Below are 16704 nucleotides of genomic sequence, written 5' to 3'. Positions count from 1 at the left end.
TGGTTTCATTCCAGTTCAAAACTTTGACAGGTCACAGAGAAAAGGTTTTGCTCTTTCTTGACTGTTTTCATTCCAGTGCAAAAACATTTCCCTATATGCTTGTTCGGTTTCATGTCTCCATCATTTGCAGATAAACTGTTTGCACACTGTCTGAAAATTGTGATGTTTGATTAGCAATGGTTGCTTTTAGCCACCAAGATATTTTGTTCAGCTGAATCTGTCTTTGCCTGGAACTCCAGATGCATCGAAGCTCTGCTTTTAATCTGAAAGTTCAGAGATCCTGTAATTCTTCCCGACAGAGAGAGAGAGCAAGGAGATACATGTAATATGCGGATGTATCTATGCCTAAAAAATGTCTAAATTAGATACATGTAATAAAAAGTCACTTGATATGGAACAGAGGATTAATATGGAACAGAGGAAGGAGTACTATATTGTCAGGAGATATTGCTTTTTTTTTTTGAGAGCAAGGAGATACTACTTATTAGTGTTCAAGGTTCAGGCTGAACCCACGGCGGCGGTGAATCGAGAATTTGAGCCGTAAGACAGTGGGTCATGGCTGGCAGCCTGGTTGTGGCTCGTCGGTTTTCTTCAAGACGCGCGGACAGTGGGCTGTGGGCACCAGCAGGCGGGGAGCGAAATGGGCCGCTCAACGGGGTATTATCCAAGCCCGCGTGGGGCGAAGTCTATGTGTGTGTCTGGTCAGTCGTCACAGGGAACAATTTTGCGTGAACTTTGTTATGAACATTTCACATGGTGTAGTGGAACGTGTTTCTTCAATGATATATTCCAGCAATATGTTTATATATCTGTCTAAATAAAGAGCTTTATTATCAGCTGCTACCTCTGTCCCGAGTAGTATGAGAGGCTGAACCGTATGTCTTAAGAAAAAAACGAAAGGAACCAACAGCTAAATAAGCAAACAAGTGCACATCGACAAGAAATTACCACTCCCTTCGTTCCGAAATACAGGTTGTATAACTTTTTGAGAAAATATCACAAAGTCATAACCGTTACGTCCATCTTATCATTTAATTACAACTTCTTGAATTTTTATCCGAAAACCACAACCGAGCCTCCAATTGCCTTTGGCTTCTGTTAACAGCGAAACTGACGTTCCTAGCCCACGTGTAAGTGCTGACGGAGCACCGGGCTGGTTTATTTGGGTTTGGATCTGGTTCGACCGAACCAGTCCATTCCCCTCCTTCCCCGCTCTCTCTCTCTCTCTCTCTCTCTCTCTGAAAAGGCGACAGAGTAGGCGACGACGACGGGTTGGGCGTCGCCGGGCGTGCTGCTGGAGATCTACGGCGGCAATGTCGATAAACTGGAGCGACTATGGCGACGGGGTTTGGTAAGATCCGTCGATCTCTTTCCTGATTCTCTCGCATCTTGGGGTCGGTTGATTTGTTCGCGATGGTATGTGCTTGCGAGGAAGGGTTGGGGGATTTGGATGATCGACGTTTTTTTTTGGTGATTTTCGTTGCGGATTTAGGTGGATTGCATTTGTGGGAATAATCGCTGCGTCATGGAGTATTTTGACAATGGTGACGAATTAGCTAGGGTTAGGTAAATCGGGACCTGATAGAGGTTGAGAGGTTAGGGTTTGGTTAGACATGAATTAGGTGTACTTTTTGGGGCGAGTTTCTGTTATTTGTGCTCTGAATTGACTACTTTTTCATTCAAATGCCGTAGGCTTGACGATGAGGTTTGGGATGTCAACCTGCTGTTTGATGGCTTAGACATGGTTAAACGAAGGATTGGCAGGACAGATTTGAGATATCAGAACTTGCTCAATTTGATTTCTACCTTTGGATACATTGGGGATTCATATATGTACTATATGAATCAAGAAAGCAAAGGCATTGCTGGGCTTGAGGTGGTAGATAGCAATGAGAAGGTAGAAGAGATGGTGAAGAAGTATGAGGCTGTCAAGAAAGTCACCTTGACAATCTTTAGGAAATGTACATCTCCTTTGAAGCCCAAATTGAAGCCATCACCTTCAAAGCCTAAGAGATCTTTTAAGCCAACTAGATAACCTGAGTTTGTTGAGGCAGCAGATGTTGGCACACAAGAGAGTGTGAATAAAGAGAGTTTGCATTTGCAGAAGGACAAAGGGAAAGGCATTGCTAGCATTGATGAGGAGGGCATGTCGGTACTTTCAGATGATAGCAGTGCAGATGAAGCATTTGCACCTGATGGCAGTGGGAATATAGTGGACTTGGAGGCATTGGAGAAAATGCAAGAGATTTAGAGAGAGAAAGATGATCCTGAATTGCATGTAGAAAGAGATATAGAAGATGAGGATTTGTTTGCTGAACCAGATGATGTGCCTCTGCCAGATCCAGTTCCAATTAATGTTGAAGCTCCAGTGCAAGAAACTCAAGCATCTGTCAGCACAGGAAGGAAAAGGAAAGCTTCAACAATTGGGACACAGAAGAGAGATGCATCAGCCCAAGGTTCTAGTAGTGATGTCCCAGTATTTGTATTGTCTGATGATGATCTGAACATCAAAGAAGAGTTGGGATCTAGTGATGATGATGAGGCTGAAGTAGCTACACTGATGCAACCACTTAAGAAGAAGAGTAGAGCCAAGAAGTTACCTCCTAGGGTATGGTATGATGAAGCTAGGAAGCAGCCTTATGATCAGATTATGTTAGGCATGTGCTTTACTGATGTCCATCAGTTTAGACGTGCTCTAAAGGGTTTGCACATTGCACAAGCTAGAGACTACAAGTATCTCAGAAATGATAGAGATAGAGTAATTGTTCGTTGTAGGAAAAAATTATGTCCATTCTATATGGTAGCTTCACAAATTAAACATGAGAAGACAGTGTGCATTAGAAAGCTTGTAATGAATCATTCCTGTGGAATAGACTAGGAGACATCAAGGGTCACTAGTGGCTGGCTTAGCAAGATATATGAGGAGGCAATAAGGAGTGACCCAGATTGGAAAGTAACAGCAATGATTGACAAGACCATCAGAAACTATGGTGTTGAAGTGTCAAAATTGACAGCTTATAGGGCAAGAGCAAAGGCAGTTGAGGTGGTGTTAGGGAATCACAAGGAGCAATATGTGAGAATTAGAGATTACCTCCAGACTGTCCTTGATACCAATCCAGGCAGCAGGTGTATTGTCCACACCATGATGCAACCAAGGCCAGCTATCAATCCTAGGTTTCATGGGCTGTTCTACTGCCTGAATGCACAAATTGAAGGATTTAAAAATGGATGCAGGCCCTTCATAAGTAAATCATTAAACTATTGTCCCATTGTTTAAAACACTATCCGGTACATTTCATAGTTAAATAACAAAAAATGTATATTATCATGTGTTGATGGGTGTTTTATCAAGTTGACCACTGGGGCTCAAGTCTTGGCAGCTTCAGGAAGGGACGGAAACAATAATTTGTTTCCTTTGGCTTTTGCTGTGGTTGGCAAAGAGGATACCCCTGGCTGGTGTTGGTTCTTGGAACAGCTCAAATATGCACTTGGTGGTGATTCGGGCCCATTTGGTAGATGGACCTTCATGTCTAATAGACACAAGGTATGCTACATACATACATATGTAGGAAATATGAATTCAAAGTTGAAATTGTTTCGTATGGCTGACATAAATACTTTATTACATTAATAGGGTCTGCTTGGAGCCTTAGACAGAGTTTTTCCTGATTGTGAACAAAGATATTGTCTTAGGCATTTGTACCAGAATTATCAGACAACAGGGTTTAAGGGTGGTGACTTAAAGAAGTTAATGTACAGTGCTAGTTATGCATACACTAAGCACCACTTTGATGAGGCTATGGCTGCTTTGAAAGATGAGTATGAGGCTGCATGGGAATGGTTGAACAAGATACTAACTAAGCACTGGTGTAGACATGCTATGGACACCAATTGTAAAACTGATTTAGTGGTCAACAACTTATGTGAGGTTTTCAACAAATTCATCATATCATTAAGAGATAAACCTATTATAACAATGATAGAAGGGATTAGGACTAAACTAATTGCCAGATTTAACCAAAAGAGAGAGGGGGCTGCAACAGCTAATTGGGAGATATGTCCAAAGTATGTTGAACAGTTAGAGATGGAGAAAAAGAGATCAAGGCCATGCAGGCCAGTGTGTGCTGGACAAGGAATATGGCAGGTAGGAAGTGGAGATCATAGTTATCCTGTTAACTTGTTAGCTCACACATGTGGCTGCAGAAGATGGGACCTGAATGGAGTGCCATGCAAGCATGCTTGTGCTGCCATCTACAAAGTAAGAAGTCACCTAGACTATGTTAGCCCATTTTTCAAAATGCCTTTATACAAAGAAGAACACAAGCTGTTTGTGTATCCAGTCCCTGGCAAGCATGCATGGACCAAGACAGCCAGTCCTGATATTGATCCATCTATTTTCTTGAACCACCCTGGTAGAAGTAAGAAGAATAGAAGGAAAGGAGCAGATGAGAAAGCTAAGATACCTGTAGGAAAAGAGAGAATGACAACTTCCACTTGTAGCAACTGTCACTTGCAAGGCCATAAGTACACAAGCTGCTCCAAACCTTTGAGGCCTGATCTGGAGATTAGGAAAAGACAACATCAGGTAATTTAATGATTTCTATTATACACATTTATATAACACTAAGCATAACTAACTTCTTTTTCATGTCATTAGAGTAATAGAAGAAGGCAAGAAGATGAAGGAGGCTCAGCAGGAGGAGATGTAAGCACTGAACCACCTCTAGCAAGGTACCCATCTCCAGAACCAAACTACACACCACCACCACCATTAGCAAGCTACCCACCTCCAAAACCAAGCTACACAACTCCAGAGCCAGCATATGAAGCTCCCAGGTCTGCACCAGATAGAGTTCCAAGGGCAGCAAAGACGCCTGCTGTTAGAGGAAGAGGAGGAGTGACAAAACCAAGGGGAAGAATGATGGAGTACTTCACTGCAGGGGTAGAATCTTCTTTCAGAGTTGATGACAATGCTGTGTAACCTCTTATGGTAGTTGTGAACTTGTTATGTTGTTGTGAACCTCTTATGGCTGTAGAAGTGACTGAGACTGTGTGCATTTTGGCCAGGTTGTGTGGCTGTAGAAGTGACCGAGTATATGCATTTGGCCAGGTTGTGTGGCTGTACAAGCGACTGAATATGTGTGTATTTTGGCAAGCTTATATGGCACTTTAAGATCCAGTTCATGTTATCGACATGATGTGTTTCATTCTATCCAAATTCTAGCAAGTCTGTGTTTCATTCCGTCCCAATTCTAGCATTACACACATCCTCAATTTACTGTGCAGATTCAAACATATGATATCCATTCAAAACTCATTCAAACATATGATATTCATTCAAAAAGCATTCAAACAGATGATATTCATTCATAATAAACAACAGCCAACATATTGAGTGCACATTCATTGTGACAGATTACACATCATGATTTGAGAGCAAACACAGATTACACATCATGTTTTGAGAGCAAACACAGAAGCTAAAACTCCAAGCATCACTACATTGCAGCTAACTGAAATCATGAACCATTTGTTCTTCTTCTCGACAGTTGTCCTCATAACCTGCAGCTTCTCCTCAAATTCAGCTACAATTTCTGCTATTTCAGTCTCCACATCTTCTTTTTCTTTCTCTGCCTTCAACTTCTCATATAACATGTGATTCAACAACGAATCAATCTCACAGTACATACTCTGCTCCTTCTCATCTAGCTTCTTCCACAAAGCTTGAAGAGCATTCTTCATTGTCATGGGCCATTCAGGTTCATACCAACAGATGAAATCGCACCTGTCAGCATCCTAAGCAGCAAACAAGATTGGAATCAATTAACCTCTTCTACACACGCATACATTTACTGCAAATGAGTGTTACCTCAATACAACAACTGATGAAGCGTCGGCCTGTATCAGTGCCCTCAAAGGCAACCCTACGAACTGGCTGCAACCCATGGCGGCACTTCAGCTTCGTGTCCACCTCCACACCACAGAACTCCACATTGTCAATGTCGATAGGAACTTTGCCATAGAAGCGGCAACTCCCCTGCAATTCGTATGTGAGCCCCTTCAATTCCACTCTGCATGCACCGAATCCCCCAAATCGAAGCGGATGAAGCGAACCCTAATCCCAAAATCCTCAAATTCCAATCAACCAAACCCTAATCCCCAAATGTATGGAGTTGACTCACCTCATTATCCATTGCAGTGTTCCGCCGACATGCTCCTTCGCGGGCAAGAGCTCCTTCCCACCGGCGAGCTCCAAGCTGCCGCCGCCGCCGCCCGTGAAGGCGCGAATGGAGGGAAATGATACTTGCTTTTCGCGCGCAGAATGGGCTCGCGGATTGCCCGGCTTATCTACCGACCGGACCGGTCGGAGTCTGGCTCGCCCGGTGCCTCGTCAGCTGCCCCGTCAGCACTTACATGTGGGCCAGGAACGTCAGTTTCGCTGTTAACAGAAGCCAAAGGCAATTAGGAGGCTCGGTTGTGGTTTTCGGAGAAAAGTTCCAGAAGTTGTGGTTAAGTGATAAGATGGATGTAACGGTTGTGGTTTTGTGATATTTTCTGTAACTTTTTTGACTTTCAAACTTTTTAACCAAACTTATAGCAAAAAAAAAACAATACGGTAATCACATTTACCATACCAAATCAATTTGCCTTTTGGCCCAGTGCTGGAGCTTGTCACTATGGCCAGACTGCGCCATGAGGCCCATGACCCATGGTGGGCTTTCAACCAAAAAAATGAGTACGCCATAAAAGAAACACCCCAGCCGGCCAGCACCCCTCTCTCGCCTCCTCTCCACACCGATCTAGGGTTTCTAGGGTTTTGGTTCTCCTCGTCCGGCGGCGGGTCAAGCGAGATGGCGGAGAGGGTCAAGGGCACCGTGAAGTGGTTCAACGTCGAGAAGGGGTTCGGCTTCATCTCCCCGGAGGACGGCGGCGAGGATCTCTTCGTCCACCAGTCCTCCATCAAGTCCGACGGCTTCCGCAGCCTCGACGAAGGCGCCACCGTCGAGTTCGTCGTCGGATCCGGCGACGATGGCCGCACCAAGGCCATCGACGTCACCGGACCTGGCGGCGTAACCCTCGCCGGCGGCTCACGCGGCGGCGGCGGCGACCGCTACGGCGGAGGCGGTGGTGGTGGGCGCTACGGCGGCGGCGGCGGCGGCGGCGACCGCTACGGAGGTGGCGGCGGCGGCGGCTACGGTGGAGGCGACCGCTACGGCGGTGGCGGCTACGGCGGTGGTGGAGGCGGCTACGGCGGCCGTAGCGGCGGCGGTGGCGGCCGTGGTTGCTACACCTGTGGCGAGGAGGGCCACATGGCGAGGGACTGCAGCCAGGGTGGAGGAGGCTACGGCGGTGGTGGCGGCGGCTACGGTGGACGTGGCGGCGGCGGCGGCGGTGGCCGTGCTTGCTACAACTGTGGCGAGGAGGGCCATATCTCAAGGGAGTGCACCAACAGGGCCAACTAGGCGCTTCATCATCTCGTCGTCAGATCTGTCTCCCGTGTTGCGTTTTGCCCCGTCTTGATTCTGCAGCAAGTCATGCCAGTATTATCCGTAGTGTTCCCCGTCCTGCTCGTAGGAAGAACGTGAACCCATGTGGATGGATCCTGGCAGTATGAATGGTTTCCTGTTCTAAGTATAATCATTATCCTGTTTGAGACAAAAGCGAAAACTATTATTCTATAAGAAAATTTCGAGCATGTTTTTAGCCTTTGGCAGGTCTTCTTGGGATCAACATTTGTGATCCGACTTTGCAGCTTCCATGCATGGATTCAATGGTGGGTTTCCGGAGTCAGGTAAGCACACTTTCTGAAGATTGTGATACAAGTGTATGACGATAAATTGATGATGATAATATGGAATTTTGCCAGCCATGTGACTTCAATCCCAGTGTTAGCACGCTTTTCTGAAAATTGTGAGTTGGATTAGCAATGGTTGCTTCTACAAGGAGAACAACCAAGATAATTTTGTTCAATTGAATCTGCTTAATCTGAAAGTTGCTGCTTTAATCCAGTTCAGGGATCCTGTAAATTTTGTTGATACTCAGAGAGAATACAGATATACTGCTGTTTTCTGATACAGTAAGATTATATCCTTACCTGGGGCTGACTCAAATGGTGAGTCCTGGAGATGTCAATGGCAGCCGTAGCATCTGTGCCCTAGCAGTGCAACCCCCAAACTTTGGTCAGTGATTGCCAATTTGGGAGGTTGATCGGATTCGGAATTAATCCTTTTCTTCTTCTGTATACTCCCAAGATGATGGCTCTGGAAGCAAAATTACCTTGCTGTTCTGCATACTCACAATTTTCAGAAAATATGCAGTAGTAGTCTTGCACAAACTTCTTCCCCAACGGCCGGGCACCCTCCATCTTAGATGCCGAGCCGGCGTATCGTGTACCTTATGTTAAAGAGCCACAGTGCTTCTTTGATCAACCACCTGAGGAACCTGACCCCTTCAGATTCCCTGCTATTGAAGCGTACTGTTTCTGTTGACAGGTCACAGAGTTAAGGTTTTGCTCTTTCTTGACTAGTTTCATTCCAGTGCAAAACATTCTGTTGACAGGTCACAGAGAAAAGGTTTTGCACTTTCTTGACTGGTTTCATTCCAGTGCAAAACATTTCCCTAGTACGCGTGTTCCGTTCCATGTCTTCATGATTTGCAGATAAACTGTTTGCACACTTTCTGAAAATTGTGATGTTTGATTAGCAATGGTTGCTTTTAGCCACCAAGATTATTTTGTTCCGCTGAATCTGTCTTTGCCTGGAACTCCAGATGCATCATTCAGAATGTCTTCCATGATTTGCAGATAAACTGTTTGCACACTTTCTGAAAATTGTGATGTTTGATTAGCAATGGTTGCTTTTAGCCACCAAGATAATTTTGTTCCGCTGAATCTGTCTTTGCCTGGAACTCCAGATGCATCATTCTGAATTGTCGATGAAGCTCTGCTTTTAGTCTGAAAGTTCAGAGATCCTGTAATTTTTCCTGATAACAGATAGAGAGAGACAGAGAGAGTACATCTATACTGTTGTTCTTACAAGTTTCCAAAGATTATGCAGAAGTTGCCTAGTATGTCATTTTAGCTTAACTTGTGATTGAAAGAGGCGAAAGAGACACGGTATCCGGAAACTTCGGGCTTTTGGAACCCCTCTAGGGGTAGAAGTTGAACCATCGTTTTCAGTAAAGGCATTAAGACAAGTGTAGCTTTTGCTGCCATCTGATATTTTGCTCCCTTTTTTTTTCCGCAGTTGGTGGACAAGTGTTATGATCAGGAGATTCATATGGCACCCAACTGATTTTTGTAAAAAGTCATGACCCAGAAAAAAATCATACCAAACAATAAATCCATAGCTCTTTCTTTTTGTTGTATGATAAAAACTCGGTGACAATAGTAGTATCAAAGTGAATTATTGTCGCCTTCGACGAATCTGCTAAGCCGTGGCGAAATACAGATCTGCTACTTGGTAATTAAAACTAGACCATATCATTTGTGCTAAAATCTAGAACCAAAAATGGTTGAACACAAGATCTCTGAACTGATTCTGCCTTCTGAGCAGGAGACATCTGAAAAGCATGACTCCTGAAAAATTTAGTTTCTGGTAGATGTTGCCTCAAGCTAGACAACACTAGCACTCCATAATATGGTGTCTTAATCTGGACGCTGGAACCAAAGCCTATCACCTTTGTCATGTAGTATGCAGTTTGTTTATCTTTTGCTAATATCAAATGTCAATTTCTTGGTGGATATCTGGAGATAAGATAAGGTGCTTTGGAAAGCAAGCAAGGGGATTGGCCCACCCTGGGTTTTGGCCTATCCTTTGCAACTTGCAAGTGGGAGGCTGCCTTTGTTTTCTTTCTTGTTCCTGTCAAGAACAGGATTCTCAGACCACTAGTTTACAGGAACAGAGAAATCCAATTCAAAGTCGTCTGCCTTTATTTCTATTTGTGCTTACTTGTTCTGTATTAGTTGCCTCTAAATTAATTAACAGGTTGAACTCCTCAGATCACCAGTCTTAATTTCATGAGCATGTTTCATGCTGGTTCCCAACAACCTTTTCAAGATCAAAAGACATGAAACAAGCGATTGTATTTCACACAAACAACATGGCTTTTACCGTGGTTTCTCTGCATATTTCACAAGTACTCCACTATGTATATCTGAACAGAATCAACTGGGCAAAAAACAACGGGGCATGTAAGATCAGATCAAGGAGGAAGGGTTTTACTAGCTCATAAATTACATAGCTTTTCACAGGCTCTTGGTAGTACACACATACTCTCTTGGCGAGGAAAGAAGAAATCAAAACAGGTTTAAGTTGCAGCTAGCAGTTGTTGCGCTTCAACCCAGCACCCATATACACATGAACTTGTCAAGATCTCCTCACCATGCCAAGAGATCAACATGAACTAGATATACACAAGTGTCGATCTAGTGTTTAGTCCTTGATGAGTTCATGTTCATGGTCCATATATATAGGATTACCATGGTTTTGTTTCAGGTGTTAACTGCAGATCCGGGCGGCGGCCAATTACGACATGCAACGCAAAGCATGCAAGCACTTGCTTCTCTCTTTCTTTTTTTTATGTGTGACCCCATGGAGCCAAGAACATGACTCTCCTGATGGGGTCCTCGGCGGCGGCGCCGGCGCCGGCGCCGGCGCCCGCCACGGCGACGGCGGACGTGGGCCTGGCGGCGGCGACAGTCCACCGGAGCTTGTCACGGAGGGCCTGCTTGACCTCGTGAGCCCAGGAGGCGCCGGCGGCCGCTTCCCCGGTGAAGTGAGGGGGTTTCATGGCGAAGAAAAGGAGGAGGAAGGAAGGCAAAGGGCCTAGCAAAAGCAAGCAGAGTGACTGAATGAGCGAGCGGTGGGCAGATTTCCTTCACAAGGCTTGGCAGAGGGGCCGTATTTATAGGCGGGAACGAGGAGCCATGGTGCGCCGGGCATAAATAAAAGCGAAGATGCAAATTCCAACCCCATTAGCTCGTGTAATTACAGTATGGAGGATTGTACGAGAAGCTTAATTTGGCTCGGCATCGATCATGCATCTTTTCTTTTTTTAAAGGGAAATGTTGTGTCGTTGCCTAATTGCGTTTGGTAGCCTCTTTTTGCTTAGAAAAGTGCTCTCGCGGATGTTGTTTTCGTGGAGTGGGGAATAATAATAGGAGGCTAGCGAGTAGCGACAGCGAGGCGAAAAATGGCCGTCGTGCTGTCCACCATGCAGCTGCTGGGCGGGCCCCGGCTGGCACCAACAGCTTTTGCGCATTTGCTGATTGAGGATGACAGCGAGGGAAAAATTATACAAAGTTGTCACATGCTCATGTGTCGCGGATTTAGTATAGAGTTGTACTTCGAGCCGTAAATTTTTGATCCTCAGGTATCCTTTGACCCTCTTTAGTTTAATCAGATGAACTAAAAATTTAAAATAACATAACTTTTTGAAAAACTAGCTCATTTGTTTGAACTAAGAAGGGTCAAAAGATACCTTGAGGGTCGCCATGTTACACCTCTAGTTGTATTAAATCTACGATACTTGTTACGGAGTATAAGATCACCATTTGCCTAAATGATCACCATTGAAGGAGATAAATATAGTACTCCATCCGTCTCATAATTTTTTTTGTCTCAAATTTACCAAAAATAGATGTATCTATTTTCAAAAATACGTTTACATACATATAATATTTCGAGAAGAACTATGGGACAGAGGGAATAAATGATAAGCGGTACCTCTCACAAACCAATATCTCTGGGATCGAGGGAGGGATAATTATGTAATAGCACACTTCAAATGCATTTTGCCACCTGATGGATGCAGTACAGGTTTGTGGCGGCTGTCTCCGGGCTCATAGTCATTTTTGGATTCCCAAATTCCTCACCCTTGTCATATACATGCCACTATGATCTAGTCCTGAGTTAAAAATAATTCAAAGTTTGACAAAAATATAGAAAAAGTGCATTATTATACAATTTCAGATAAGTATTTTTTTTGTCGAAAAGGAAGGGAAAACCTCTGTACATCTCTGGATGCTCGCAACCATATTTTTATTTAAAAAGATGTCATCCAATGCATCTTGCCTGAACACACAGTTACAAAAATGAAATAAAATTTCGGAAAACGACCGAGAAATTTTAAATAAGTATTATCTTTTCAAGGGAAGGAACCTCCTGGCCTTCGCATCCTCGGATGCACACAACCATGTTTTTATTTGTAAGAAAAATACCACACACCAAGATCGAACACATGAGTTTACAAAAAAAAACAACAACTAGAGAACATCTTTCTAAAACTGGTCTCTCGGCATCCATCTTCTCCATAACCTACAAAGGTGACAATCTTACCCATGGTTAACAACCCCCATGGATTTTTGATTCAAATGGTATGGCATAAGTTGCTATTTTCGATTTTCGCCCACCAGTGGTAATCCATATGTAAAACCTATTAGTCATGAGTAGAGCAGGATGCAAGTTAAATTAATGGAAAAAGATTAGATGTGATGTGTTTATATGAGTTTAATTTGACTAAACCCTGTCTCTAGCTACCAATCCTCAATTCCTCATAGCGTGTCGTCGTCTCTGGCATCAGAGCAAATTCAAATCCTGAGACGATTGTGACTAAGGCCTCATTCGTTCCATAGGAATTTCACGGGAAACTCAAAGGATTCAGGATTCCATAAGAAAATTCACTATAGATGCATTCGTTTCAAAGGAAACAAGCAAAATGATCCCTTAGAAATCTCATAGAATTTTTTTGTTTTTGGAGAAAAATGAACATTAGGTCCAACCTCTTTTTTCCATAGAAATGAAGTTGGACCAATTTCTTAAGACGACAACTGCCGCCCTACGACAATTCTAAGTTTTGCAATTTTTTCTATGTTTTGATTTTGAGCCCAAGCAAATTACGAAGTTTCAAGCATCTATTATTAAAGTGCTTCCATCAGACGTGGCAGTTTGATCTCGACCGTACTCCGGGCACGTGTTTCTCATCCAACTCTAGCAGTGAGACTTTACTTCACGGCTCTCTCTCTCTCTCTCTCTCTCTCGTTTGCTCTCTTCAGTTCTCCCCTCGCTGACGAGTTCCGTCTCTCAGCGCATTTCTGCTCTGTAGATAGAGAGAAGGGCCAGGGGGAGGAGCTCATGGTCATGGCGGCGGCGTTGCTGGCCGGAGCGCTTCGGCGGGGAAGAGCGGGCGGCGGCGCGCGATACTTTGCCGGGGAGTCGCTGCGCAGGCTCGTGAGTGTTTTTTACCTTCCCTCTTCCCTCCTCCCGACGCTCACTCGCCCCAAATATACTGGGGACTCGCTGCGATTGGCGCCGCATCGGCGCATCATTGGATAGAATAGGGTTTTTGATTCCACGGTCGATTTGGCATTGCGCCGGCCGAAATTCCTTCTCCCCCGAGACGCTGACCCCAATCCCCAAATCGCGAGAGCCCCCTTCACGGGGCAAATGCCCGCCACGGAGCGAGCGGCGGGCGATCATGGCCGCGGACTCCACGGCGCTAGCGAGAGCGGGGGCCGATGAAGGGGATCAATTAGTAGCCAGCCTAGCCACCCCGGGGCAACGAACTGCTTGTGTCGTCATGTGTTTCTTTTGGTCAGTTTTCAGTGTCGTGCACGTTATATTTGTCTTAAAAGCTATAGCAGCATGTCTGCATGTGCTAAGTAAAATTTGATTGTTAGCGTTGTACAAGCTTCGTACGCTATCATTAGACTTCAGCGGGGAGTATAATTTGTTCCTTTTCCAATTATCTTCCCACTTGTGCTAGGTTCAAGTTCTTACAGATTTGTGTTGTTTACGTCTTGTAGATACCTGTCATTATGCCTCTGAACTGCATTCTATGCTATGGCAGTTGTACCACATGGAACTTGACAATTTGAACCTGCCTTATGCTTTATTATGCTGAATATTGAATTGAATGCTGCCTACCTTATTAGTCTGCCCTGGGTCTGCTGGAAATCTGGATCCACCACTGGCCTTTATCCTAGGCAATATTTGCTTCCCGTTTGAATTCCTGGCGCTGATTCTAGCAAGTGGAATAAGTGACTTGGACAAGGTTTTGATTCCATTCTCTGTCGATATGCCCCACAGCTTAACTATGGTGTTACCCTTCTAGGTGAGCACACTGGTCGTGGCGGAACATGAAGGTGGGCTCGTGAAGCCCTCGTCTCTGAGCGCATTGGCAGCTGCTGAGGCCATTGCCAAAGAGAACAAGGTTTCTCTTCTTCTAGGGGGATCCGGACCAACGCTGCACAAGGCTGCTCAGCATGCTGCATCTAGCCATCCATTGGTCAATGAGGTATTGTTACTACTAGCTACCTCTCGTTCCCCTGCGTTAGTCTTTGAGCACTGGTCAACTTGTATATCTGTTTGCATAACTGCATATTTCTTTGCTATGTTCTGCATTTCAGTTCAGAGAAGGGGAATAGAACTTCGCGAGAATGGATGCAAATGTTCTGTTGTTTATCAGTTGGTTCTCTTGTGTTGCAGGTCCTTGTCGCTGATTCAGATGTATTTGCGCATCCGTTAGCTGAACCTTGGGCCGAGCTCCTCCGCTCTGTTCAGCAGAAAGGTGGATATTCTCATGTTATAGCCTCTTCAACGTCATTCGGAAAGAATTTGCTTCCACGTGCTGCGGCTCTTCTAGATGTCTCCCCTGTTACAGACGTCACTGCCATATCCGAGCCACGGGTCTTTGTGAGGTTCGATATTCTACTGTTTTCTATTGTTCTTAGCAGTTTGGATATGGCATGGACAACAATATTCATGGGCATGCTGGGGGCGTGTTTGCTTTTATTCTTTGTATAATCATCATCTGCCTTGATGTTTTCACATAGCCAACTCAATGCTATATCTCATAGCAATTTAATATTTTGATTTAAGACATGCTCTTGTATTCAGGCCAATTTATGCTGGAAATGCACTTTGCACTGTACGATATACTGGAGAGAATCCTTGTATGATGAGTATTAGGTCAACATCATTTTCTCCAACTACTGAGTCTATGCCAGAAACTAAAGTTGCACCCATTACCCAGGTTGATCTCTCTTTCCTCAATGAAGGTTTGTTTAATTTCCTCACCATGTTCTTCTATTATCCACCCCCTTTTACACCTTACGGAATTGTTCTTGTTCATTTCGCACTACATATGTTTCTCGGACCTTGATCTAAGTCTAAGGACTGATTGAGTTTACTAGATTGTCTTTTCCACGGAATTATTATGGTTTGTGGATGTATAGGTCAGTCTTCAGTAGGCGTTCATGCTTGGTTTTTTTGTGGATGTACAGGTTGTGTCTGGTGTTAAAAAATGTTATGATGAAATTAGTGTTTTTTTGGTACTCATAATGACAGTTTACCCATATAAAATTATGCCACATATTTGTAAAACTCTTTTCTTTGATGTGCAGTAAGCTCAAGAAAATCTTCATGGGTGAATCTTACATCCCAAGATACAGAACGACCAGATCTTGCAAATGCATGTGTGGTAGTCACTGGAGGCAGAGGTCTGAAAAGTGCTGAGAATTTCAAATTGTTGGAGCAGCTTGCTGAGAAACTTGGTGCAGCAGGTTTGCGCTTTTACTAAATTGTCCATTGAACCTTGTTACCACAGAAATTGCTAGTGGTTGGTATTTATAAACCTGTGATCCAGTCCTCTTGAGTCTGTACACAGCTTTTATTTGGATTGGTTACATTTTTTTCTGTAGTGGGTGCGACCCGAGCTGCTGTTGATGCAGGATATGTGCCAAATGAACTTCAAGTAAGCTCCTCAAATCTACCAGAGTAGTATAACCAAATAGTAACTGAATGAGTTCTAAATGTATACATCTTTATCTTTACTCTTATAAAGATCTTAGTTGCTAGCACATCACCAAACTACTCTCGAAGTTGCTAGCACATCACCGCAATTGCCACTCATTCTCTGTGGTAGATATACATATCACATCTTTTGGTTATAGTTGATTGGACTGACATATTTTGAGATAATTGTTATTTAGCACATATTGGGGATTATGAGGGCACACACATTTAAATTCCGTAGCAACGCACTTGCATCTAGCTAGTCCAATACAAAATAATATGTGGCATAAGTCATGGTAACAGAATGTCTGGTTAAACCCTTAATACTTCCCTTCAGGTTGGCCAGACTGGTAAGATAGTGGCTCCTGAGCTCTATATTGCTTTCGGAGTATCGGGAGCGATACAGCACTTGGCAGGGATGAGAGATTCCAAGGTTATCGTGGCTGTCAACAAGGACGCAGATGCACCCATATTTCAGGTTCTATTCCACTCCCGGACCGAGCTGCGCTTCGATGATCAACAGCCAGATATTTACTGTCTGTTTTTGTTGCTGTTGTCCAGGTTGCAGATTATGGGATCGTTGGTGATCTATTCCAAGTCCTTGGTGAACTGTTAAGGAAGATGCCAGACAAGAAATAAGCAGCTAATGCACATCAATCAGTATATATGTGTTCCTTGTCAATTACTGTAATAAGAGTGGAGGAAAGGTGTTTGCAATCATTATTTTGAGAACTCAACTTTGACTAAATCTGAATGCATCTATACACTAATTCATGTCTAAATACATCCAAATTTGTCAATCTATACACTAATTCATGTCTAAATACATCCAAATTTTGACAAATTTAAGACATCTTTTGTTGGACGGAGGAAAGAAAGGAAAATGCTCTTATAGACCGTGAGTTTTATG

At 43.9% G+C, this 16704-nt stretch overlaps 4 protein-coding genes and 1 pseudogene across 6 annotated transcripts; 3 read left to right on the top strand and 2 right to left on the bottom strand.

Moving 5' to 3' along the window:
• Window positions 1–1313: 1313 nt before the first annotated feature.
• LOC100821752 lies at window positions 1314–4981 on the top strand (annotated as a pseudogene).
• A 361-nt stretch (window positions 4982–5342) lies between these two features.
• On the bottom strand, window positions 5343–8243 carry LOC106866867. 3 transcript variants are annotated; one of them, XM_014903161.2, is made up of 4 exons: window positions 8096–8243; window positions 6183–6439; window positions 5870–6037; window positions 5343–5796 (listed from the first exon to the last, which is right to left on the bottom strand). In XM_014903161.2, exons 2-4 carry the CDS (start codon window positions 6192–6194, stop codon window positions 5455–5457), a joined length of 522 nt encoding a protein of 173 aa, XP_014758647.1. In that variant the 5' UTR covers window positions 6195–6439; window positions 8096–8243; the 3' UTR covers window positions 5343–5454. The 3 variants fall into 3 exon arrangements, with proteins under 3 accessions (XP_014758647.1, XP_024313053.1, XP_024313052.1); XM_024457285.1 differs by lacking the exon at window positions 8096–8243 and adding an exon at window positions 6631–6733 and having other exon boundaries at window positions 5870–6071; XM_024457284.1 differs by lacking the exon at window positions 8096–8243 and adding an exon at window positions 6636–6733 and having other exon boundaries at window positions 5870–6071.
• Window positions 6762–7709, top strand: LOC100834082 (glycine-rich protein 2). Its single transcript, XM_003562927.4, has one exon. It carries the CDS (start codon window positions 6852–6854, stop codon window positions 7461–7463), a length of 612 nt encoding a protein of 203 aa, XP_003562975.1. The 5' UTR covers window positions 6762–6851; the 3' UTR covers window positions 7464–7709.
• Window positions 8244–10102: 1859 nt separating the features above from the next.
• On the bottom strand, window positions 10103–10899 carry LOC112269869. Its single transcript, XM_024457286.1, has one exon. It carries the CDS (start codon window positions 10789–10791, stop codon window positions 10579–10581), a length of 213 nt encoding a protein of 70 aa, XP_024313054.1. The 5' UTR covers window positions 10792–10899; the 3' UTR covers window positions 10103–10578.
• A 2132-nt stretch (window positions 10900–13031) lies between these two features.
• On the top strand, window positions 13032–16596 carry LOC100829269 (electron transfer flavoprotein subunit alpha, mitochondrial). Its single transcript, XM_003562911.4, has 8 exons — window positions 13032–13229; window positions 14113–14295; window positions 14487–14698; window positions 14898–15058; window positions 15404–15562; window positions 15701–15753; window positions 16132–16272; window positions 16356–16596. The coding sequence occupies exons 1-8, from the start codon at window positions 13134–13136 to the stop codon at window positions 16431–16433; spliced, it is 1083 nt and encodes a 360-aa protein (XP_003562959.1). The 5' UTR covers window positions 13032–13133; the 3' UTR covers window positions 16434–16596.
• The last annotated feature ends 108 nt before the right edge of the window (window positions 16597–16704 follow it).

The sequence above is a fragment of the Brachypodium distachyon genome, chromosome 1, assembly GCF_000005505.3.
Source record: "Brachypodium distachyon strain Bd21 chromosome 1, Brachypodium_distachyon_v3.0, whole genome shotgun sequence".
Lineage (NCBI taxonomy): Eukaryota > Viridiplantae > Streptophyta > Magnoliopsida > Poales > Poaceae > Brachypodium > Brachypodium distachyon.
Note: the sequence above shows the minus strand (reverse complement) of the source record. Positions and strands in the feature narration are given on the sequence as shown.

Coding starts and splice junctions, on each gene's coding strand:
- LOC106866867 (XM_024457285.1), bottom strand. Junction 5,797..5,869: donor TCATCAGTTGTTGTATTGAG/GTAACACTCATT, acceptor TTTGCTGCTTAG/GATGCTGACAGGTGCGATTT.
- LOC100834082 (XM_003562927.4), top strand. CDS start 6,852: ATGGCGGAGAGGGTCAAGGGCACCGTGAAGTGGTTCAACGTCGAGAAG.
- LOC112269869 (XM_024457286.1), bottom strand. CDS start 10,791: ATGAAACCCCCTCACTTCACCGGGGAAGCGGCCGCCGGCGCCTCCTGG.
- LOC100829269 (XM_003562911.4), top strand. CDS start 13,134: ATGGTCATGGCGGCGGCGTTGCTGGCCGGAGCGCTTCGGCGGGGAAGA. Junction 14,296..14,486: donor GCCATCCATTGGTCAATGAG/GTATTGTTACTA, acceptor CTTGTGTTGCAG/GTCCTTGTCGCTGATTCAGA. Junction 15,563..15,700: donor TGAGAAACTTGGTGCAGCAG/GTTTGCGCTTTT, acceptor TTTTTTCTGTAG/TGGGTGCGACCCGAGCTGCT.